The 24,422-nt window shown below is 41.6% G+C and overlaps 1 protein-coding gene across 1 annotated transcript in view; it reads left to right on the top strand.

Moving 5' to 3' along the window:
- Nucleotides 1-6,893: 6,893 nt before the first annotated feature.
- The window catches only part of spock1 (SPARC (osteonectin), cwcv and kazal like domains proteoglycan 1), a 96,630-nt gene continuing 79,101 nt past the window's right edge, over nucleotides 6,894-24,422 (top strand). The window contains exons 1-2 of the mRNA XM_053429633.1: nucleotides 6,894-7,001; nucleotides 7,519-7,659. Of these exons, the coding sequence (XP_053285608.1) occupies nucleotides 7,522-7,659 (138 nt within the window). The 5' untranslated portion in view covers nucleotides 6,894-7,001; nucleotides 7,519-7,521. The remainder of the gene's footprint in view (nucleotides 7,002-7,518; nucleotides 7,660-24,422) is intronic.

Here is a 24,422-nt window from a genome sequence, read left to right on the forward strand (position 1 = left end):
CAGAATAACACCCCTACATCCTTGGCCTCCAGCAGAATTTGCAGGGGAAGAAATAGTGTATAGACTTTCACACAATATACGGTGACACAAAAAACCTAGAACGCTGAGTAAGAATCTGTGCACAAATACCTCACAGCCAAGTTCAGAGATAATAAAATGTGAGGGATCAGTGGGCTTTATTATAGTTGTTCTCCGCGGATCCAGAGTGTAATTAGCTTTCACGGCTGCAACTTTCCTCGGAGAGAAAACCGTGATAAGGGTAATCTATTTCCTCCCACTCTGAGGCAGCTGCCGGCCCACCGCCGTGGTCATTTGCAGCATTTTCCTTTTTCTGCCGCTGTGCGTAAAGAAGGCCCCGCATCTTTTCAACATGGGAAGCAGGAAATATGACAGAGGAAATGTTCACATGTACCATTTTATTTTCGAGATCATCCGCCAGAACAAAAAAGTCACTGTGGTGTCATTTGTGTCCTCGTGTGTTTGCACATCCTTGTTAAAAAAGAAAGGTTGAAACACTGGCTAGGCTGGGATTTATTCACGACCGGATGATGTCATTGACCCGTCCTCCTTCCTCATCTGCACCAAAAACTCAACAGGGAAGTGTTTTCTTTTTTAATTCTGCGAAATCAGGACTGTGCTTTTTGTTCTTCTCTGATGGTATGCGGAGCAAAAAATAAAGATTCAAGGCAAGGTTTTCATATCATTTGAAGTTTTTGCCATTTCAGTTAGAAAAGTCTGACAAACATTCCCAATTTAGTGCTGAATTCAAGTAGCGTGTGTCCGTGTGACATAACTGTCGGATTTATCAAGCCTGTGTTTACACCTTAAAGACCACAGGTCGCTGCTTGGTTAGCATCTCAGTATAAATAGCATCATCTACAATACTGTATATAGACAAACAAAACCGGCCACATGTGGACGTCCTTAATCTAAGCCCACAACTAGCTATGGTGGTTGGGCATCGTTTGAGTTTTTACTGATACATGTGAGAAATTGAAGTTGATCAACGATAAAAACTCCTATTGAAAAAACTTTTAACAAACTAAATAACATAATAGATTAAATCTAACCCAACTATAACAGTTTCAGTGCTTAGTACAGCCAAACTAATGCAGCTCCAAACTCATCAAGCCCAGACAGCTGGCTGACGTGCTCAGCATGGGATCTGGCAAGCCATCACAAACGGAGCATCCCTCTGCTTTCAAATGTATCCTGTGCTAACATTAAGATTGTCTTTTCGATTCCTCCCTCTGCTTCTCTCGGTTTATTGGCAGAACTCAAAATCCATTGACTTTTAGGTAATTTGTTCTCATATCGACTTTAGGTTGAGGTAACTACTAGCTAATTGTATACTACCGTTAAGTGCTACCAGACCCATGTAGAGAGTGTGTTGACAACTGTATTACGTGTAATGTTAACTAGACATATGTGGTGGTGTCCATGTTGCCTGTAAGCAGGGAAACTTGTTCAGTACAGAGCTCAGGCACAGAAATATGGAAATTTGGTCTTCTAGGTACCGGCCGTGTAGGAACTAGAACCTGATTGGCCCTGCATTCTGGTACCCAAGCCTACAATTAAATTACATTTAGCTGACGCTTTTATCCAAAGCGACTTACAATAAGTGCATTCAACCATGAGGGTAAAAACCCACAACAACCAGAAAAAAGAAAGTACAATTTTCTGCAAGAAAGCCAAACTACAAAGTGCTATGTGTAAGTGCCAAATAAGTGCTACCAAAGTGCTATTAAGCAAGTTTTGCTCATTTATCTCTTACTTAATGCCTTCTCTTGTTGTTTCATTGTCTGTGAAACACAAACCATAAAACACACAGGAGTATGATCTTACGAAGTAAACTCAAATAGTACAATTAGCAGAAATGCTTTCCCTGAGAAAATAGCCGTTAAAGCAGTGGACATGAGAAGCAGGAGAGGCAAAGGGACTCTGCTCTGCTTCATTGCAGTTAATTCCCCTGACATCGCGTCGAGCATCCCTCCCTGGGTTTCTGTTATTTTTGGTGAGAAACTCCGCCTGGGAAAGCCTCTCCTACACCTGCACGAGTCCGCAAACCCTGGCGACCTTGCATGTTGCCTCTTCACTGCTACCCTGGAGGGAGGCGCAGCAGCTTTTGGTGCTCTATGCTGCATTGCAGTGCATTGCTCTTTTTTGTTGTGTGTCCCCTCTAACAGTGGGCTGCTGTAGGACGATAACCTCTCAGTGGTGTTGCTGGTTTATAACAGTGAACTGCTTTCTCCTCTTCTGTATCCTCCGCTCTTCGGGAATATCGACTCTAACACTTGGGCAGCAGAGTGCAGAGCTCCCTGAAATGATTTCCTGTATTGCTGATCTACACCAACATGTAGGCTAACTCCTTTTCAAAATATATCTATTCACAGCTGTCCTTGGCTGTAACCACGCTGTCTACCTTACTGTGTCTGTGTCTGTCTCGTCTGTAAAGGAAGAGATGACGTCAACTGTAGGAAAATATATCAAACTTAGTTTTACTGCTGACTATACTTTGTATTTTGCTTCCCTCTCTTTGTCTTTATTTACAATGTATCTGTAAATGTCAGAGACTCTGCTCAGTATGTTGGGCCCCAGACTTTGTCTATTTTACTTTATGTACAAAGCTCATATTCGGGATTATGCTCCTTGTGTTTTTCTATCAAAGGTCCAATTTAATGGTGTTTGTCCAATTGCTGGGTTTTTCCCTCAAGGTTTCAAGGTGTGGAGAAAAAGGAGTTTACATTATTTACCTAAAGATCTTTGATGAGTAGAAAGTAGAAGATATTCTGACGTATCTGGGAAGTCTTACTGCTCCCCATTGTTTTCCTAGCAGAGAGATGTGAAAGTGGTTTCCTGCTTTCGGGTTTGAATGTTCTGCCTCCTCATTTCAAGTTAAAGGTCAGACAAAAGTCACTCTGTTCCTAAGTTGTTAGATAACTGCCTTTCAGTTTTTGAAATGTGGCAAGTAGCAAAACTTTCAGCTCCGTGAATAGCTCCTGTGCCTGAAGTGTTACTTGCTTCATTAAACCTCACAGGCCTGCAGGGGTGGGGGGGCTCAGACACCAAAATACTGACAAAGCTTCTACTGTGATTCAGGTTAAGAGTAAGAAATAACACAACGCTTTGTGGATATTTGAATAGATTCATTCAAGTGAGCACATCACCACTCAAATACACTCCGCTACGTGCAGCCACTGTGCAATAGCATTATGACACCATTGAAGTATATGTGGCTCTGGTTGTCTTTCAACAGGGGGTATTCATGGCTGAGCAGATCGCTCAGCTCCGTCAGCATTGAGAAGCTGAACTGCTAAAAGCTGCAGATTCATTCAGACAGTGGAGATTGGATGAATTTATTTGTGTTTGTTTGTATGGTGACACCTCTACCACAGATACTGGTAACTCTGACCTTTCCTGATGATAATCCTGCCGTTGAGGGTCAAACACAAAAAATTGGTTATGTCACCGGGTCAACTTATCCACAAATGACCTTTCCGACAAGCACTTTGCCTTTTACTTATGAAGAATGCAGCAGCAGATTTCTGGGTCAGATGTGTTCACAAGTAGAAAAATGTCCGGAACATTTGGGCGATGAGTGGTCCCTGAGTTGAGCATGCAGGAGGCAGGACATCACATATATATTACGCTGCAGGAATCACAAGTTTGGGTTTTCTTGACATCGAATCTGGCATCAGCCCTTAAAGCTCTTGAATCAAATGTTGTCTTTCCAAGTGGACATTATTGTTCTGGGTTTCCTACGTGTTCCTCTTTTTGATCCTGGGATGTTTTTTTTCTCCAGTTTACATTCGTCTTATGTTAGAAATTTCATCAGCACGCCCACTCACATTGGCTCTATCAGTTCAGTGCATGTCTGAAAATGGCTCATGTAACATATATCTCATTTAAAAAGATATATTGAGCTTTTATATAATTTATGGCTGTAACAGCATCACATGCGCCAGTGATGTCTCGGTGGAAGGAAAATCAAGACCTAGTTGACACACTTTGAAAGTAATAAGTAATTCCCTTTTTATATCATTTTATTTAGGGCAGGTTCATACTATGTTTGTCTGTGTCATTTTTTATTCTAAAACTTGGTCTTTTGCTCAACAAAGAAAAGCTATGATGATTTCAAACTTTACCAAACATTGACAAACCTGCTTTTCACATGCTCAGCATCATCCCTGTATTATTCAGATGCTAAATTTGCCCCTTTTTTCAGATCAGGCATGTCGATAACATTTTCTGTTTCCTGCCGCTGAAGTCCTTGATGAGGAACTGATTAGGATATGTACCCTGCGTATAGAGCCATCTGTCGGGATGCTGAGACATTTATACACTTTATCCCATTTGCTGGTGGGTTTCATGCTCTCTGACTTTTCTCTTTTCATCCTATGTGGAACGTTAGAGGTGTGATTGGATTTGCAAATGCCCCCAAGAGCACGGAGCAGAAATGTGAATTGTTGTGTGATGGAAATGGAACATTTTGCATTATTTTGCATCATTTCGCAGCGTTGGGACAGCCCGGGCAGATATCATCTCAGATGCTGATGTGGTTTATGCTCGTGGTCGGCTCCCAGGCAGACTGAGTGAGCTGTTGGAGCCGCTCAAGTGGAACTGAAGTTCTCATGCACAAGTTATGTTGGAGATAAGCTCATTGGGAAACAGTCTATCACACCCTCGCTGCTCACTTTCAAACATCTCCCTCACACTTCCCTCTAACACACCTACACACACACTCACGCACGCACACACAACTTTCATTAGGCTTCTTCATTACCTTTTTCCCACTTCCCTCTTTTCATTTCACCATCTGCTTCTGTAAAGTAGGGTGACTGTACATTTACTGCCAAGACAAAGAAAAGAAGAAAACAAATTGAACTCTCAAGTTTGAGCTATTTGATTTATTGATTAACACCTAATATTATGTTTTAAATAATGCTCGAAAGGAAATGTCGTTGCATAGTCAGCCATATTGAAAATATTTGTTTTGAATTCTCAAGTTTGAGCTATTTGATTAATTAATTTACTGTTAAAATAATGTTTTAAATTATATTCGGAAGGATATGTGGTTACATCCCACCAGCTGCCTGAAAAAATATTGGAAATATATCTCAGCTGGTGTTGTCCACATACATCTCTCTCTAAATCTCATTGTAAATTTAAAGATTTCATTTGGCAGCAGCTGAAGGACAAACGCTTGATCTCCTTTTCAACCATCCTCATCTTATCCTGGTTTACTGTAAATGTCACAGGACCCATTTAACACAGGCTGAAAAACTATTTACATATGCTGCATATACATGTCATGTCAGCACTCCTGAATGTCAAAATCAAGTGTCTCATAATCACTCAGAGTATAAGCTGCTCACGAGCCTAATTCCACCACTTACCCAGCACTTCCTCCACAAGATGGCACAGTGAGAAATATCCTCATCAGGTCTCATCATAGCTGATGTTGTGCAGACTTCAAACTCCATTCAGTAAATATGAAGTTGATTTGGACTGTTGTATATTTCCAGGACACAACAAGAGAATTGTTCTTTCTATCATTAGAAATGTCATGTTAGCTGTAAAACTGCTAACACAGGCTAAAGTCTAAACGAAACCTAAACAGTTTTCTTATTAAATTACAGATTGGGACATGCAAAGCCAATTTATTATACAATCCTTAAATTTCAGATAATCATTGAAAAATGAAATGTTTTTCACTTATTCTTTTATTAATATTATTTTTACTCAATAAAACCTGGACCTCACATTTCTCCCTAAAAACCCACAGTTACAAACTAGTGTGCATAACTTTTCTTTGTGTTTACCCTGTTACATTATTAATGAGATTTGACTCTGGCTTGAGATCTATAGGGTTTAATTTTCTTGCAGGAAATACCACTCAAAAAGCACAGACCTTCAACTGTAAGAAAGAATTCAGGTTCATTCAATTATGAGGAAAATAGAAATGTACAATAAAATGTTGGCAAAAACAAAAAACCAGCAGTGCTCATGCAGTTCAAGCTGGCTTCATATAACTCCCGGTGAAACTTCCCAAAAGTGCAGTCGGTACTAAAGGGAATTGTCTTTATTAGAATAGAGAAGCTTTTTAATGAGAAACTGTGGGAGATAAGGAGCCGTATCGGTCTCCTGGCTGCTTTTGTGCCAAAACAGGTCAATAAAACAGACTTGGACTGTACCACACAGGCGCCAAAGCAGAAACTATCTTCACCACTCCACTCTCATCCAGACACACACCCTGCAAAGAGAAGGGGGAGGAAAAGACTGAGACAAGAGTGTTGCCAAAGCCAACAAAAAAAAAACAGGGAGAGTCAAAGCGAGTGTCACAGATTAAATATTTAAACACACTGTATATAGTTATACCCCCCCCCCCCCTCCCCACCCCCAGCCCAAAAAATGAACGGCCTACTTACACGGCCCATTTAAGAAATGTGTTTTCATATAAATACAAGAGCAGCCAGTCTCTGTCCATGGTGCTGAAAAAGAGCAACAACTCACTGAGGCACCCAAAAAAACTGACCACTAATTTCTTTACAAAAAATGACTTCACGGTATTCACTATGATGGACACACAACAGCAGGGATGTGTGACTAAAATGATTTGTGTTGTGCTCCCTGAACAACACGACTTTCTCTGACACGGCTCCCAAATGTGTGCACCCTGGTGTGAACGTAAAAGAAACATGCATAAACCCCCCTGCTGAAAATCAATGACACGGTTAGTGCGTTGGTAGGAGAGAGAGGGGGAAGGAGAGAGAGAGGGAGGGAAATGGAGGGAGTGAAGGCGAGAGAGAGAGAGCGAGAGGCGGTGTCTAGTGACCGAGGAGGAGGAGGAGGATGAGAAAACTCCCGGACCGCTCTCGGTCCTCTCAGCTCCCTCTCGCCGTCAGTCCTATAAGCAGTCGGGTGAAACCGGACAGAGTGCCCGGGGCCGTGGGTTTATTTTCCCCCGGGAATCGGAATAGGACACCGACGAACTATCCCAGGTAGGTACACGCACTCTTTTCAACCGTGCGCGCGCTTTGTCCGAAAAGGGGAAAGAATACGAAATTGGAAATGAAAGTAAATTGTCGGCTTTCGCGGGGCTTCTGCGTTTGCTGGATGGATGAGTGGATGGAGAAGAAGAAGAACCTCCGTCTCCGTGGGGGTTGAAATTAGTGCTGACGCCGCTAATTGCTTTTTAAATTGGCGGAGGGGGAAGCTCGTGAGCTGGAGGTTTCGCCTGCGCCCCATCTGCCGCGGTGACAACTCTCCAATGTTTATAATCCGATTAGAAGATGGATGAGCCGTTCGGTAAAGTGAGCGCTCCCCACACTCTCCCAACGTAAACAGCGTGTGTTTTGTTTTCGGCTCGTGCTCTGTGGTGACATCCTGACCCGCTCTGCGTCACAGCGCGCAGAGTTCTGGGTTTCTGCAAAGTGCTCACTTCACCGGACACTTTGCAGCAGCATCTTCTCCTCTCCTCTGTCCACTCTCACGCCCTCTCTCCGTCTTTACTTCCAGAAGATGTTCCTCTCTCTGCTCCTACCGGCCGTGGCTCTCTTGCTGAGCGGAGAAACGACCGTCTCCGGTGACAGTAACGACAAATGGCTGAGCACCGTGGCTCAATTCAACAAGGACAGATCCTGGAACAGATTCAGAGACGTGAGTTGCGCTGAGCGACACAACATCCACAGCCAAAAGGGACATTATAATTAGCTTCATAGTGTGTGTGTTTGTGTGTGTGTGTGTCCGTTTGACTGTGACGGTGTGGGAGCTCACTACGCCCTTGCTACAACACCCTGTGAGTACTTGAGCACTTGCCAGCAGGCTTAATCCACCTTGTAGAAACTCAGTAGGATCTACCCCTGGTGGAAAACAAAGTCAGACTCAGAGAATCAATTCGCCGCATTAGATGGATAATGTTCTTATGATTTGACTTTGGCTTTTTACTCTAATTACTGATTCTGTCTATTTGAGCCAGGTGTTTGGTGTTTCTACTTTTAAGCCTGCAGTACTTTTTGATGTTTTTGAAAAATAATGAACATGTTAATCTGCTTACCTCCTATATCTGGAGGTATGTATGTAGTTCACTATAAATCCATTGTCCAGATTCACCTAATTTCTTCAGTTGACTGTGAACCAGCATGGCTCCATGTGCGGTCATACGCAAACAGATGCATTTATGTACAACTCTGTATAAATTGATTGATTGACCCAGTTACGGTTTATGCTTTGAAACTCAGCCTTTGAAACTCAGGTTTTCACTGTTTGAACGATTAAATGCTCTTATGAATCCCTTTAAGCCTTGACCGAAGAATGACTTGTAGAATAAAGTATCTGCTTTAGAGGAGGAAACTCTAATTCACAAGTGCTGCAGTGGTACAGAAACCCAGAATCAGCCTGTTGCTGCAGCCTCATTGTTTAAACCCCACACAGCTGTGTATTTTTGTAGAGATTCGCAGGTTTACCAAGTCTCACGCTGAGTTTTGAGGAGAGGTGTTCAAAATACAGCACAGAGTATATCCATTTGAAGGAACAGTGCAGCCATAAAACCATTCTGTCATGGGTTGAATATTTCACTCTGTATAAACATCATACAGATTTAATAAAGACCTGGGGAAAACTTTGAGGTGCTCCTTGACGATGTGACCTACTTTAAGAGGTTCTACGTGTGGCGTGTTGCTACATAAGCAACATTAGCATTCGCTTTTACCCTTCTAGCAGAAACATTGCATGTTCTCAGTCAAACTCGCCAAGAGATTATAATCTTCAATGGAAGACGTCTGTTTTTCTTCTATTTCTATCACTTTTTGCCTTTAGTGTAACAGCATGCTAACCAGCTAGCTGCAAGTCTTCATAGTGTTTATTCAGCCCATTAGAAGAGGGGACGTAGAAAAACCTCTCATTGTTGGCATTGCAACACTGGCTGAAGCTCCTGGCAAGAGACCATCACAACCAAATAAAATGAACTGTTCTCATTTATTTCAACATGTCATGAAGATAGTGACTGTGAATATCTCTTGTCCATTTGAAGGTCTTCTAAACAATTTAGGTTACAAACTACCAGTAGATGTTAAATGATAAACGTGAGCGGCGTAAGCCTAAATGTCTACTGATACCTTCCGACAAAGTCCAACTCAGGGACCGCCGGAAATGCTAACGTCCGCTAGCTTAGCTACTTCCTGTGGACTTTTATGTATTGAGCATTTGCAGTGATTTAGAGTCGATTTCAAAATATTGCGATATATTTTGTGTATATATCGATGTAGCCTAAAAATATTGCGATATTTGTTTTCAGGCCATATCGCCCAGCCCTACCTCGATGCCTTTATAAACTAAACGCTGTCCCATTTTAGAACATAGGACGAGATGGAGAATATCCCTTGCGGGTTTTTCTGCGCTAATTAATGCCTCCTGCCAGTTGATGTTAGCGGTTGTGCGTGACCACCATGCAGTGGATGATAGGGACATGTCTCAACACAACACATATAACGACATATTTAATCAACTTTGTGTGATCGTTCACTTCCAAAACTTCTCTCCATTTTTGCAAAGTGAAACAGCCATCTGCTGGTGACTTGTAAGTGGGTTAGGATACCTCAAGAGCTCTCTTAAGTACTCTGAGACAAAATTAGACCAAATCTTGACACCCAGAAACTTCTATAGATGTCAGAATTAGGACAAGCTGTTGTCCTTCATATGTTCTCAACATCAAGATAACCCCCTCAGGGGCTATAGTAGCAGAGCTAACGACCTCTCTAGTCTGACCAGTTGTTTACAGGCCCATGCTGACTGTTGTGTTACTGCTGGCAATGCATTTTATATCATTCTCCTAACAATATGATGTCTTTTGTTGCCTGCTAACGTATTCGCCAGGGATTTCACTAGACAACAGGCTAACGTCAGCCTCATTAGCCGAACTAGTCTTCACTATACAGCACTGAAGCAATGATTTGAAAGCTACTATTAGTCATCTCTCTATACACTCGGCCAGGGCTTGACTACCTGCAGTGTGGGTGAGTGTGTGTGTGGTGTGTGCGTGTAGGTGTGTGAGTATGGGTGTGCTGTCCACTCTTTACTCCTCTCCGTGGTCTGCTGTGCAAATGAAACTCATTAACAGAAAACTGTCAGTGGAGGATGGAGGACAAGAGCGGAGTGGAGGGAGGTGGGAGGTGGGAGGAGGAGCAATAGATACAGGGAAAGGTGGTGACATTTATGTTTAGTATTTCAAGTCATGCTACCACCCAAACGCGGGTACTGCTGTTGTGTGTGTGTGTGTGTGTTGTTTGCCCTATCACACAGGGAAACCCACTGGTTGGAATTTGTCTGCTGAGACGTTTGCTGTCTTTTTTTTTCCTATGCCAACCTTCCCCTGTTATTTCTTTCCTCGTCTCTGGCGCCACACAGTTTACTATCACAGATAGCTCAACCTTAGATTAGGGAAATGCTTCTCTGTTTCAATATCAAACAGGGAAACTGTTATTGCAACCAGCTTAATTTGACGAGTCAGGGAAAGCGTGATCTTGATGTACTGCCAGTTTGACCCTGGGGTGTTCAAAGCCACATTCAAACTTCGCAATATTTAGTTTTCTTAAATGAAAAAAGTTGTGTGGAAGTCGTTGGCCAACAGGGAAAAAGGCTAACCGAGACATTTTGGGACCAATGTCGAGCAGTTTCAGACCCAGTTTCAGACAGTTTCAGAAGTTACGTCCGATAATGTGACTGCTGCTATGATCCACATTTAGTATTTTCGAAATGTAGATTTGTATCAGTGTCATCATTATAGGTTTACACTTAGGAATGAAAAGGCTTCCAGTTTCATTGTTTCACTGTCGGACCGTTATAAGTTGGTTGGTACAGTAAAAGCAAGGGCTGCTAGTGTTCTGTCGACAGCTAGCAACTGTTAGCTTCCAGTGTCCATCTGACATCAGATTTGTTGACATATGGTTGTATTGTTCTTACATGCAAGTAATCTTGTCTTAATGTTTATTTAATATTATTATTTAAGGTTAAATTTAAACCAGCATTTTAGGAAGTTTTCATTGTAAGGCCTCCCTTCTTTAATGTTAATGTTGCATATTTGATATGGTGTTGGTGCTATATTTTTTTGTTTATTGATAGTAAATATACTATTTAAATATTAAACTTGAGAAAATTACTTCAGTTTGTGATTCAGTACTTTTGAACATTTTCGGCACAGTCTAAAAATACAGCGGTAATACTCATCATGATAATTTTGGTTACGGTAAGCGTGGACATTTCTCACTCTTTCATCTCTATCGTCAACTAAATGATTTGATATCGTAGTTAAATCCTTTATTCTCCTCCACAAATATATGAGGTACAATATCAGCATCAAACCACAGCCTCTCCTGGCCCTCCTCACTGAGTCATGAACTCAACGTTTTCTTCTCTTTTTCCTTTTTCTTATTTTGTTCCACTGTTGCCTCTGAGCAGCGAATGACCCTGTGCTTCCTCAACCATGGCCCCTCTGTATCTCCTCCTCCCGCTCCCTCTGCCCTCACCCATGACTCCTCCTCTCTGCCGCTCGCCTCTGCCTGCCATGTTTCACTTCGCATCCCTGCTGATGAGCCACTTGCTCCCTCCTGCATAATGTATGAGCGTCCGTATGTTGGCAGGGGAGCCGGGGCAATAGTTTAGCCGTCAGAGTTCAGGTGGCCTCATCTAGAAAACATGAGGAAAAATGGGATGTGATTTATATGTTTACCCATATTTTCTAGTAAGTGAGCTTTAATGCGTTGGGACATTAGTGCAATTCAAATTGATGCAGTTTTATTCTACCTCGACTGAGGAAGGTCTGCAGCTGAAATTGAAACAATCCTCTCAGTTTGAATACATAAAGCCAATGTCTTTGTCTGTTTTTGCTTATATACTAACTGCAGGTTAATTCCAGTGTGGACACATTTCTTGTATTATGACACACTATATTGGCGTCCTACTGAATTGCATGGACAGGTTTGCTGGTCCAATTGTTTACACCCCACGCCGCTGTTTAAATGTCTGAGTATAATTAGCTGAGTTGTCTTTGAAGAAAAGAGGTTTATCTTGGTTTCTAGCGCAGTGCCTTTGTTTCCGTAATGCTTGGTGAATGGCTCGGAGCCTGCTCAGCGTGTCTGTGGATACCCTAATGTTTATGACCAATTAAATTGTTTCTTAATCCTGAAAAATTTGATACACCACATTTGTTTCCCATTTGCCAAATCACTTGTGATTTATGCCAGCGGTATTTCAGTTTTCCTTAGGATGCAATCACAATTTAAACTTTCATGAGCTTTCGTGGCAATAAAATGCAACTGAAGACACACACACACACACACACACACACACACACACACATACATATACTCACATTTGTATGCAGCAGTGAGTTTGAATGTGTTTTTGTTTCAAGAGGGGTCAACTCTTGTTGTGAGCCCGTAGCTGCCTTGTGTTGTCGGCTACATCAAAGTTTTCCGGTCTTGACAGAAGTGGATGTGAGGGCTCCAGCTGGAGCAGGGATACAAGTACCTTCATGGGGAATAACACACAATCTTAATAAGAGATCTAATCTCACAGGGCTGCACACTATAACCCATGTAGCATGGAGCTCCAGTTCATTGTCTCCGGTTCTCTGAAGACCACTTTCTTAAGTGTTCTTCATGGATAATTATTGCTCTCCACTGCTTCTTAATGATGTTTTTATAACAGTGTGTCAGAATGGCCGACCTCAATCCCATATGCTCTCTGCAGCCAGTAGAGGAAACACTGTATTATGATTAGGAACTAAGCTATTTTTATCACTGCAGAGTTTGTAGAGGTAAAGTCATAACATTTGAAAGATGTAACAGTACAACACAAATATTCATAGTTTAATGTCCTGAGTGTATAATTGTGGAAAAGCTGTTTCCACTCCTCTCTGTCCCTTGTTTGTTTTTCTCAAGAGAACCTTTTCCCTGTTTTCATCCTCCTTCCCCTTCTCTCTCTCTTTTACTTCTTAAATCCCGTCTTCCTTCCTGTTTTCACGCTGTGAAATGAACAAAATCGGATCATTTCCTCGTATGTTTTGTGGAAATGCATGTCATCGCCAGGGTGTCTATTCATTCGCTGGTGATCCTGTTGGCACGTCGAAAATCTTAGGAGGATGAAGACTGCTCTGAGTGTGTGTTGTGTGTTTGCAGAGGACTGTGTCAGCTCTGTCTCATGGTGAGAATTAAATGTTGTCATCTTTTATCGGAAGTATTTTCCTTTCGGAGACAACGGTCTCTCTGGGGCTGCCAGTCACACAAACCCCAGAACTCTGCATGTGTGTATGTTGAATCATTTCTAGGGGATACTACGTGGTCTGCACCATCTGCACTGACACTGTTATTTTCCCTTCAAAGCTGGTTGGTCGGGTCGCTTGTACCACATGTTTTCCCATCTATAAAGGAAACGCTTTCGCTGACGGTGCATGTTCTTTCTCAGCTCCACTCCACCTCACTGTATAAGCTTTCACACCTGGGAGCTTCCAACTGCATCCAAATTAACTGGCCGTCTTCTGTTATATCTGTGTGTCTGTCTTTGTGTTTGTCTGTCTGTGTGTGTGTGTGTTCTGATTGGTTGGTTTTACAGTTGAGGGGAAAGGGTGGGCTGTGGTTTAAAGAAGCAGCTTAGACAAGACGAACCCTGGAGTCACCTTCGACTACAGACACACACACACACACACACACACACACACACACACACACACACACACACACACACACACACACACACACACACACACACACACACACACACACACACACACACACACAGCACACAAACAGTATACAGTTAAGACTTGACCAGACAGCCATCAGTCTTACTTATCATTCTTTTCCTCCATTTCGCTTCCTCCTCTCAATCTCCCTCTATACCTCCTATTCATCCCTTTTTTTAACACCTCTCCTTTCTTCTGGCTCTTTCATCTCTCATTTTATACCTAATGAAAAAGTGCCCTTCAAAATAAACCTCCTCTCTCACGCTGTCTGCTCCTTTCATCCCTTTTGTCTTTTGCATGCTCTCTTCCTGCCTGCACATTTCTCACTGGGCTATTGATTTCAAATGAGAAAATGCTGATTCTAATCTCTGCGCTGAAGGATTGTGGTTGTATGTGTGAAGAGGGACAAGTGCTTTTTTCTGTGTCAGGTAGTTCTCTTTAAACGGTGTATTGAAAATGTTCACATCTCTTTGCTGCTTTCTCTCCATGTGTTTATGCTCACACTAGTACACACACACACACACAAACACACAGACACACTTATACACACACACACAAACACACTTATACACACACACACACATAGACACACATGCACCCAGAGGCTCTTGCAGGGATCGATCAGTAAATTTACAGGGCCTGATAACCCTGATTGGAGCCTTGATATAATCAATGAGAGTGTGAAAAGGCAGGAAGACAAACACACACAAGCGCACACAGACACAAATACACTAGAGGACAATTTGGTTGCAGGGTAGACAAAGGTCAGTATATCCAGGATAAATACGTTGTGTGTCTGTGCAAGCCTGTGTGTTTGCGTGTGTGTGTGTTTGGCAGCCACAGAATTGTAATTTTGGCTGAAGATAAGAAACAGGAAAGGGAAAAAAGAGAGATGTAAGAGAAGGGAGGAAGAGGAGGAGCTTTAATGTGAAGCCCATAGAGACTGTGGACAGAGCAGATAGACCGATGGAAAAATTTCAACTCCATCATCAATAGGTGTGTGTGTGTTTCAGCCAGCTTTGTCATGTCAGCCCCTGCACACTCCCTGCTCTCTCTGTGGGGAGAGTATTTGTATTAAATTGTCCCTTACATAAATTGTCCTGCTCAGCTGTCGATCCTTTTGAAGAGTGGCTGTTGGAATTTGATTTGCTAAAATGCAAAAACCAACGATGGTCCGGAGAGCTCAACGCACTGAAGCTGAAAAATCCCCATTGAAATCCCCGAGTCACAAGCAAATTAAGAAGACCCCCTAAATGTGTGCCACATTCAGCTAAAAAATGCTGCAAAGTAAAACACAAGTTAATTCACAGGAAACAACAAAATCAAGAAACAACGGCTATAGATCAATGCAGGAGTAATATCTGAATGGTGTAATAACAATGTGTTATCTTAATGAATCACCATGGCAACAACAAGCATGTATTCTCCTATGTATTTGCTTGTGTGTCCAGGAATATACTGTCAAGTTAATGAGTTTTTTGCTTGCTTGTGTTTTGTCTATTTGCAAAGAAATTTCAGTTTCAGTGAGTTGAGCTCCTTGGAAAAAATCTGAAAACCTACCTCTTGCTTATCACTATACTGTAGCTGAACATCATTGCATTGCAGTGGTCAAACATATTCTTGAGAAACATACTCGAATACTTTTAGCACTAAAATGCAACATGACAAATCGTTGTGGCTAAAGCAGGATTGCATTAGATCTTCCATTCTGCATATGGCTTCAGAAACCTACAGATGGTGAGATGACATGTACTATCACATCATTTAATACCCATCAGTTGAGATTTTCTCAATTTTTTTCCTGATATTCAGGATAATTACTGTAAATATTGTAAATCAGCGAGTAAATAAGTTGTTCACAGCAATCAGTCTTTTAGCCACAGTGGCAGAGACGGACGTGATGCCTTAACTGGTCGCCATTACCTTTTGTTCAGACGTGGTCTCCAGAGGATCAACCCCACTTTGGTCCTTTACCGAACCGTTTTCTGACCTTTGCTCTCTCCCCACCATGTGGTCAACCAAGGTAATGTCCCTCGCAGGAAAAATTCCACTTAAAAGTTGAAGAAGGACATGTTAACTTTAAAGTCTTTAATAGATCTCAAATTGATTCATGACCAAGGCCTCTGCTGTTCTTTGTGTTTGTCGATAATTAACAACTGTTAGCATGCTAATATGAAAAGCTGCAGTGTGATGAAGGACCTCTTTATCCATATCACCTACCCTTTCCTATACACAGTATTCTATGTTCATCAATTAGGATATTTTGTTAATGATAAACTAGCACATACCTTATTCAACATATACTGTACCTGCTATGGGGCTACAACTTATGATCGATGTATTATTGATTAATAGGATGACTTTCTTACCAATAGATTTATCATCATTTCATCCACAACATGTTGACAAATAGTGATAACAAGTTTAGGGTGACGTGTACAGGATTCTTTATTTGTCCCAATAACTGTCTAATACCAGAGATATTCAATTTACAATGATGTTAAACTAAACAAATCTTTACATTTTAAATTGTGGAACCTGCACCGAGAGTAAATGTCTGTCAATCATCTTTGATTAAACGACTAATCATTGCAGCAGAATCACTCTAAATTTAATTTGCAGGTTTTATGTGCCATTAAGCTGCGCGTGGTTTTGATCCATATGGCTTCAAGCTGTCCTCGCTGTGTTTACACCATATTTCATCTTCATGGATGTCTGCCACCGTTGTTTGAAAATCTATTTATACTAATGACAGGCAGCCAGGATTCTGCCAACATATGTCAATAATGTAGGATTTTCGCTTGTGTCTGTAGCAGCTGGTTTTCAAGGAAAGGGGAGGAAAATATGTGTGAAGGAAACTGGAAAGTATTACATTATGCATAGCATGTTTTGTGCCTTGAAATATAGATGGATGTAATCATTTTGTATGTATTTGTTGTTTGTTTTGAGCCGTCCTCCCCACAGTGTGCAGGGTCTCGTGTGTGATCAGATGTTTCCTCTGGGGTTTTGGCTCCTTCCACTTCTCTCCATATGCCAGGGGTGGATTTGTCTTCCCCTAATCAGGTTTATAAGTTGAATCTATGAGTGGAGATGAGCCATAGCAGCCTTATTTGCCTGCTTGTTGGGCTGCCAAATGTAAAGTCCCTGTACTGTTGGCACACACAAAGTATTGTTGTGCTGGGAGTGTGAGGTCTTGGGAGTGTGTCTGGCTCATCTGAAATTAAAGCACATATATCTGTTCAGCAATGAAGATAAACCCTCTAACTGAAATATCAAGGGGAAAGAGTGCAGGCCACATTTTTTTGGGAGTGTGTAATAATATCGCAGGGATGTAGATGCCATGATATGATTTATTTTACTGTAAAAAGGGATTAGTGGGGCTTATAATTTAGTGAACATAGAACTGGGACATTTTTATTGTTATCACATCTCCTTTTGATTCTTCCAGCTAAATTTTAACATCAGCTTGCTAACATGCTTACGATGTGAACCTGCTAATGTTTAGCATGTACACTGTCAAATATGTGTAAGTGTGCACAGTTTAAATTAATGTGCTCAGTTTTAAATCCGTTATATTGCTCCATCATTGCATTGTCACTCCACTCGCCTCCCGTCATGTGATTTGACTCCACTTCTCTATGATGGGACTCTGCTCTGCAGGTCGGGAGCAAACACCTTCACTTTAGAGACATAGCGTTCAATTAAGTTTTTCACAAATATGGGTTTGTTGTTCGATAAACATGGGGGCTTCTGCTGATGCTCAAAAAATCTGGTTTGTTAAAAATTAATATATGATGGAGCTTCCTACAACTGCTCAGTTCTAGAAATGTTCAGCAAATGATGATGTTAAATTCAAAGTCAGGAGAAATAAGTAATCCTTTGGGCACCATGGATGTCTGTGCCAATTCTCATCACAACCCACTCAATAGCTGTCAATACATTTCGCTCTGAACAAGATGGTGGCCCTAGCAGAAAAGTCAAGAGATCCCCAATATAACCAGGACTTATCCATGATGATGACTGGGATGTGTTCAAAAGAGGATAGGAGTCCATTCAATGATTGATAAACTACAACATTCATGCGCTGCCTTTAATTCATCCATCCTCTCTTTGATTAAAGTTTAATAAGTTGATAAGTAGTCAAGGCAGGTCTGTTAGTGTGTTAACCCAAACAGTTCTTTCAAACAAGAAATAGTCATTGCTTGCTCTATATTGATACAACTGAACACATGGACACAGCTATACACACACTGGACATTGTAAAAAGTAATTGTTAGTCGATATAAATGTGGACATAAGCTATAATCAGATATTTATTGGTGTTGTTCAGTTTTTTCCGGTCACAATAGTCGTTCCATTCCCTTTCGTGTCTTGCAACATGTTGCCTCCACACTCTGGACCTCCGTATGGCTGGTTTCGCTGCCGTGTAATGAGGTTATATCTTTTGATTCATAAAGCGGCCTCGTGTTGTGATTGATTGCATGCGTCTGCCTCTGCTTGTTCCCTGTAATCAAAGCAGTTGTTATTGAGATGATGGACACGGTCATTGCTGCATGCCCACGGGGATAGCCGATGCAGATGATCATACGAACAGCATTCAATTTACACATCGTGCTTTGTCATAAATTATCTGGCCACGCATTTTGTATTGTAAGCAACTTAATCAATGATGTCATGCCGCTGATTTTATTTACAAGCGGGCCGTCTTGCTCCCATCACATGGGAAAAGTAGCCTCCCCAGCCCAGAGTGTCACCATGTGAAATAAATCATGGGCAGTCTGTTTCTCTTTTTCACACCTCTCCAGCCTTCCTTTCCATCAGTGTCAGCATCTCTCCCCTCCCCCTTCTTTTCCTCTCCTTCTCTCACTCTGATGTTTATGGTCTCTAAAACCATGTCAGATTGAATTCGTCATTATCTCATTTTCCCCCTGAGGGCAGATATACAGTTACTGTTTGTGTGTGTGTGGGTTTGAGAGATGTCTTGTCGGCTTCAATAATTCAGGAGGTTTTTGCTACTGCAGCTCATGTGATGCTCCTGGGAGAGACGGAGACAGCAATGGAGGGAGGGAGAGAGAGGGGGGAGGAGAAGAGGGGAGGGAGAGATTGACACAAAGATGTGTCAGATCTGTTTCATGTAACTTTTAGAGCCTTTCCATAATCCTTGCTGCATCATTTTGTCAATGTCTGCAGTTGAGTAACTCCCCTGTTGCACTCTTGTGTACGACATTCAAACATCTGGGATTTGTTGGTAATGGAAACGAATAGTTGAGCCCTGAGGGAATACAGCATATACACCCATGGGCTTTTTGATGAGGGATCCCAAGTTTTTATCAACTATTCTGAGGGACACATTATTGGCAGTGGCGTGTCACTAAAGAGTAAACATGTCCCCCTGCTGGTGGCGGTGGAATAATAATCAAAGAATTATTATAGGTCAGTTATTTTTTAGTGACAGAACTGCATTGTATTCACTGTTCAGTTTGCTCATCTCTTGAACCACTGGGTGTGTGTGCAGCTGCATTGAAAACCTGGTGCTTCTTGTTCACGTCTTTTGTTCACATGGGGAGTTTGTCCACTGTGGTGCCAGTGCAAAATCGCTAGAGTGCTTTCACTTTAAAACAGGTACAGGAATGTTTTCAAATATTCAGGTTGCACTGTAGCTGTTACTGGGAAGGAAGCAGGCTGTGATAAAAGCTAACCCAGTTTAGGCCTGAGAGAGTGAGGAAAGAGATGCATCAACTAAATGCCTGTCTGAGTAAGTCACCATGGTGTTGGAGTTGAGATTTTATTTCAGCAGAAATATTAATAAGATACTGGAAATGTGCTGCCACAGTTGTTGCAAACTACAAGGTTGAGCTCGAAAAGGTCCCTGGCAGCAAAAATGGCATCACAACTAGTTTTGTCTGTTGTTGAGATACAATGAAATCAATCGATCAAGGGTCAGTTGAGTAGTTAAATAGGCTTATTTCAAATGCTCACAAATGTTGAATGACATCATTTCCACAATGAAATTTGACAAGTGTTAGATGCAAATGTTGGACCCTGTGGCAGCGTATAAAACGTTTCTCTTCTCCAGCCCCACTGTATGAGTCCTTCAGTTATAATCCAGTCTCTAGAATTCAGCACCACGGTCAGCACCACAGTGTCGCTCTCCACTTGCAGTCGAGAAGAACCCCGGTCACTGTGCGGCTCTGTGTGTTGGTGTGTCTCTGCTGTCAGGGTGTAATTGGGAGAGTGAGTAATTTCTGCTGAGTGTTGAAGGTCAGAAAAGAAAAGTTCAAGTGGATAAAAACAGCATTGGACAGGGTGATTTGCTTTCAGGACAGACTGCTGCTGAGCTGAATGAAGCCAGTCATTGCCAACTTTGCACCCATCTTCTCTGGCGCCGCAACCGCTCTCCAATCAGATGCCACAGCGTTGTCAGGGTAACAGCTGGCTGGACGTCCTGTTTCAGGCTGACTTTCAAACACGAGATTCAATCCAGATGGTGTTTTTATCCCTTTTATTCTGTTTAAAGTTTTTCTTTTAAAGTTTGAACACAAACAGGATATAAGTAGCTGGAAGGAGAAACTCTAATTTGAAAGTCAAATTATATTAGCATTTCTATAGTAAACGTAGAAACTGTTGAATTAATCTACGAAAGTAATATTCATAAATGGACTTAAAGCACAGTTTACTTGGGCTTCTGTCTTGTGTACCTCAATAACACATGCATGGTAAGCCACCAGCATCAGCTACTTCAGTATCCTCCACTGATCCTAAGCCAGCATTTCCATTCAGCTGCAGAAGCTTTCAAAAACACAGTCTGCAAGGCAAACATTCACAAATCTCAGAGGATTTGGAAACTGATGAGCTTTGTTTTATTCAGAGTCATAATCCAGATAAATGATATTACACACGAGGGGATTGCAGAGGGTTTGTTCACAGGTAAATGACAAACAGATTCATAAAAACCACAAACAGGATGAGATTACCTGAATCATAGGAAATGTGTAATAACACAAGCTAATTATATACAGTCACTGCTACAAAGTGCCCCTGTGTGCACTTGGCACACATCTCAGCAAAGCCTGACATTAGATCAGATCATGCTTTACAAATGATTTTTTATTTTCTTTACTATACTATACATGAAAGGATGTAATGGTTAAACTCTTTCCAGCAACACAAACAAGGTCCCCTTTGTATTGTATGTGCTTTCAAGTTTTTAATGAATGATAATCTTGGAACATGGTGCCTGGCACTGCTTACAGGGCACCCACATGTGATCACAGTGATCAGACTACTGTATATTTCCTGCTGCAAATGTGGTTAATTAAAAAAAGGAATCTTTCACAGTTGAGTTAAAGCTAGGGTTGGTAATCCTGGAAAGCAAGTGAAAGCTCCCTTTGGACCTCATGTCACAGTCACAGCCCCAAAACACAAGCACTGCCTGAGAACTGCTAGAGCTTTCAGTGACTGGCCAACCTGACCTTTTAAGGGCATAAAGCTTAATACTGTATTCAGTATACAATACTACTCTAAGTTTTATTCGAATAAGGTCCTTTGTCATAATTAGGCCTGGAAAATAGAAATTAAAACTTGAATATTAATCACAGCTGTATGTTAATAATATAAGTTACTGCGTCAGTAACACATAATACGTCTATATAATCTGCACATGTCTAGGAGGAATGCATTGTATTTTTATGTCAAAGGTCTGGAGCCGAACTCCTCCCACTTAATGACTATCAGTGATGGACTCACCCTCCTCATTTTCTCCGCTCTTCACGTTTCTGTGCGTTTGTAGCGATACATTGACAAGGCCAGTCCCTGTAATCGAGCTGGGGTGGGGGGAGTGTACACGGATTGAATAATGAAACCAAATGGCCAGTCATGTCTTTGCGATGAATAAAGGGAGATCAGTTATGCGAACGTTCCATTTTAATTGACGGGCGAGAGACGGAGGGAGATGGGAGTGGGTGTGGAAATGAATACATTTATGCATATGCATGTTGGAGGGTGACACAAGAATAGTTTGACAGCTTTAATTAAACTCCGCTGAGTCAGCCTCTGAGCTGCATCTTCAATCACATTTTAATGAGCTACACACCCAGCAGGCCACATGGAATAAAGTCTGTCTCTTTAAGCCTCTCTGCTTCTTTCTGTCTGCCTCTGCTTCCTGTGTGGAGGGAGGGGGTTCTCTCTCTCTCTCTCTCTCTCTCTCTCTCTCTCTCTCTCTCTCTCTCTCTCTGTGTAAATACACCTCTAACCTTGATCGAAAGCGTCAGCCTTTTAAACATTCCCAGTGACTTTCTCATGGATCTTGAGCTGGAAAATAAGGTGAACTGGGATGGGGCTGATCAATAGTAAAAGCTTCTTTTATCTGGAACTGACAAACTGATAAAACTGTTCCTTCCATGACAGCACTGACAGACCTGGCATTCTGCCATGTCTAGCAATATGTTTTTTCTTCAGGTCAAATGAAGATACAGATTTTTAGTAAGACTTTTTTAAATCTCTAAAAGTGGGGTCACAAGACAATCAGAACTGGATAAGTTCATTAATAGTGATGGCTATCACTGAATATTGGATATATATAGTAATATAGGAAAAAAAGTAACTTTTCAACATTACAACTGTCCACCATCTATGCAGTACATTTGGTGAACACAGACTACTAGATGTAGTTCTGCCAGAAACAGTCAAATACAGCCTCAGGACAAACGTCTGTAATGTTACTTTTAGGGCTGCTGTGATTAGTGGTTTTAATCAAGTCTGTTTTTAACGGCTCCAATCATTGGCTGCTGCATTATAAGAAGATGGTTGCTGCTGCTAAGGCCATCTTGGTCCAGTGTAGGAGTTTCATGTAAGACTGCTAATGTTTGGGAGTTCTTACCATTAATTAAAAAAGATCTTTTGGTAAACGGTACAAAGTTTTGATGGCATCGGCAGCACTGTTGGACTATGCATGAGCGCAAGAAGAGGAAAAACAAACGGTGCTATTGTTGATGATGGGAAAGAAATAACCACAATATTTTCCCTCTCCTTGTAGTTGCTAAATACATTCATAAAGAAATTCCATTGAATAATTATTTGGGGGAAATGTTGACGCTAATATCTGAGCTTGATCTGCGATGATTGACAGATTTCAGAAAGTCGTACTCACACTCCTCCTGGCCTGTTTGATACCAGAGGCAACAAGTGTTGACACTGAGCCATATTACCTGTCATTATATCAACGATGACTGGGAGCTCATAAGTTTACAGCGCCACTTGAAGAGCAACACACTGCTATCAATAGTGCATCATAAAGTTGTGCTGCCCTCAAGTAGAGGAAAGATTTTATACGCTTATATAATTTTTTTTTTCTTTCTACAAACACACAACTGAAGAAGTTCATGACCCCTTGTATGAGCTCTTACTTTTATTGCAGCAGCTTTTCATACTGAACAGCACATACCAACCAACTCTGACTATCTCTGCTTGGCTTCTCTGAAAGAGAGAGTGGGTGAGAGTGTCTGCGCCTCACTTCCAGTGAAAGTATGTTTTCATCATTGTGTGTGTGTATATGTGTGTGTGTGTGCGGGCACCCATATGGCACACAGCATGCTGTTTGCCAGAGCTGAAACTCTGTTGGCTGAGCTTCAGTTGTTTCACTTCCTGGGATACAGGAACCACTCTACCTCCCCATTATGATGTGGGATCGCTGAAGAGTCATTTCACTTCGAGTCGTCCTGGCGAAACCTGGGACCCTGCTTCTACTGAACCACGTAACATACGCCATGTTTGCTCCAGTCTGGCAGATCAATTAATGATCATTAATTCATTTGTTCAAAGAAACAGGAGGGTAATGGCTAATTCTAATGTTCACACTGTGTCACTGACACCAAGAAAGTTTCTTCTTGTTCAAACCCGATTGGGTTGATGAGAGTTGTGCGATAGATCTTAGAGCGAAAGTTTTCTGTCCTCAGAAAGTTACAGAAGTCCTAACTGCTAGTTTTATGGCAGTGATTTTATACAGTGCAGAGAGCTTTCTTATTTATCTGTGTTTGTGTGTGTGTGTGCCTGTGTGCCTTATTGACATTTCTTACACTTCCTCCCCCATCCGGTTTTAACAAGGACACGCAGCAAGGGAGTGACAAAGGGTCAGAATATCCAGGCTGTTATGTTCCTGACTCAGATTTTAAGACTGGCCTCGTTTCATACTTTTGCAGCAAAGGTCAAAATAGAAGACAACATTTTGTGAAGTTGTTTGCGTGTACATTATACGTGTGAGAGTGGAATATACTTTTGCCTGACTGACATTTTCAATAGAGAATGTTCTGGATGAATAGAATGAGGTGTGGGGTGGAACGCGAACCCAATAACTTTGGCAACAAAGTCTTTTGGGACACACACACAGCTGGAGCGAGACATACACACAAACTGAGCCTTTCCAGTTCGGTTTAAAGAGTTTTGAACAGAGCGTAAAAGTAAACATAACACGTTGGAATTTTTATTTATCATGTTTTTATGTTTGAGCTCTTTTTACAGCCGCGTCTCAGCAGCACAATGCTTATCTCTGGAACATAATCTGAACCAGCAGCCTATAAAGTTTATTTCTGAAGTGGAGCCTCTTTATTTTGCTCCTGTAAAAAGCTCATCTTTGTATCATGGACGGATGCTATCTGTGTAATAGAAAGTCACTGCTGATGCTCCGGGT

The sequence above is a fragment of the Pleuronectes platessa genome, chromosome 8 (assembly GCF_947347685.1).
Source record: "Pleuronectes platessa chromosome 8, fPlePla1.1, whole genome shotgun sequence".
Lineage (NCBI taxonomy): Eukaryota > Metazoa > Chordata > Actinopteri > Pleuronectiformes > Pleuronectidae > Pleuronectes > Pleuronectes platessa.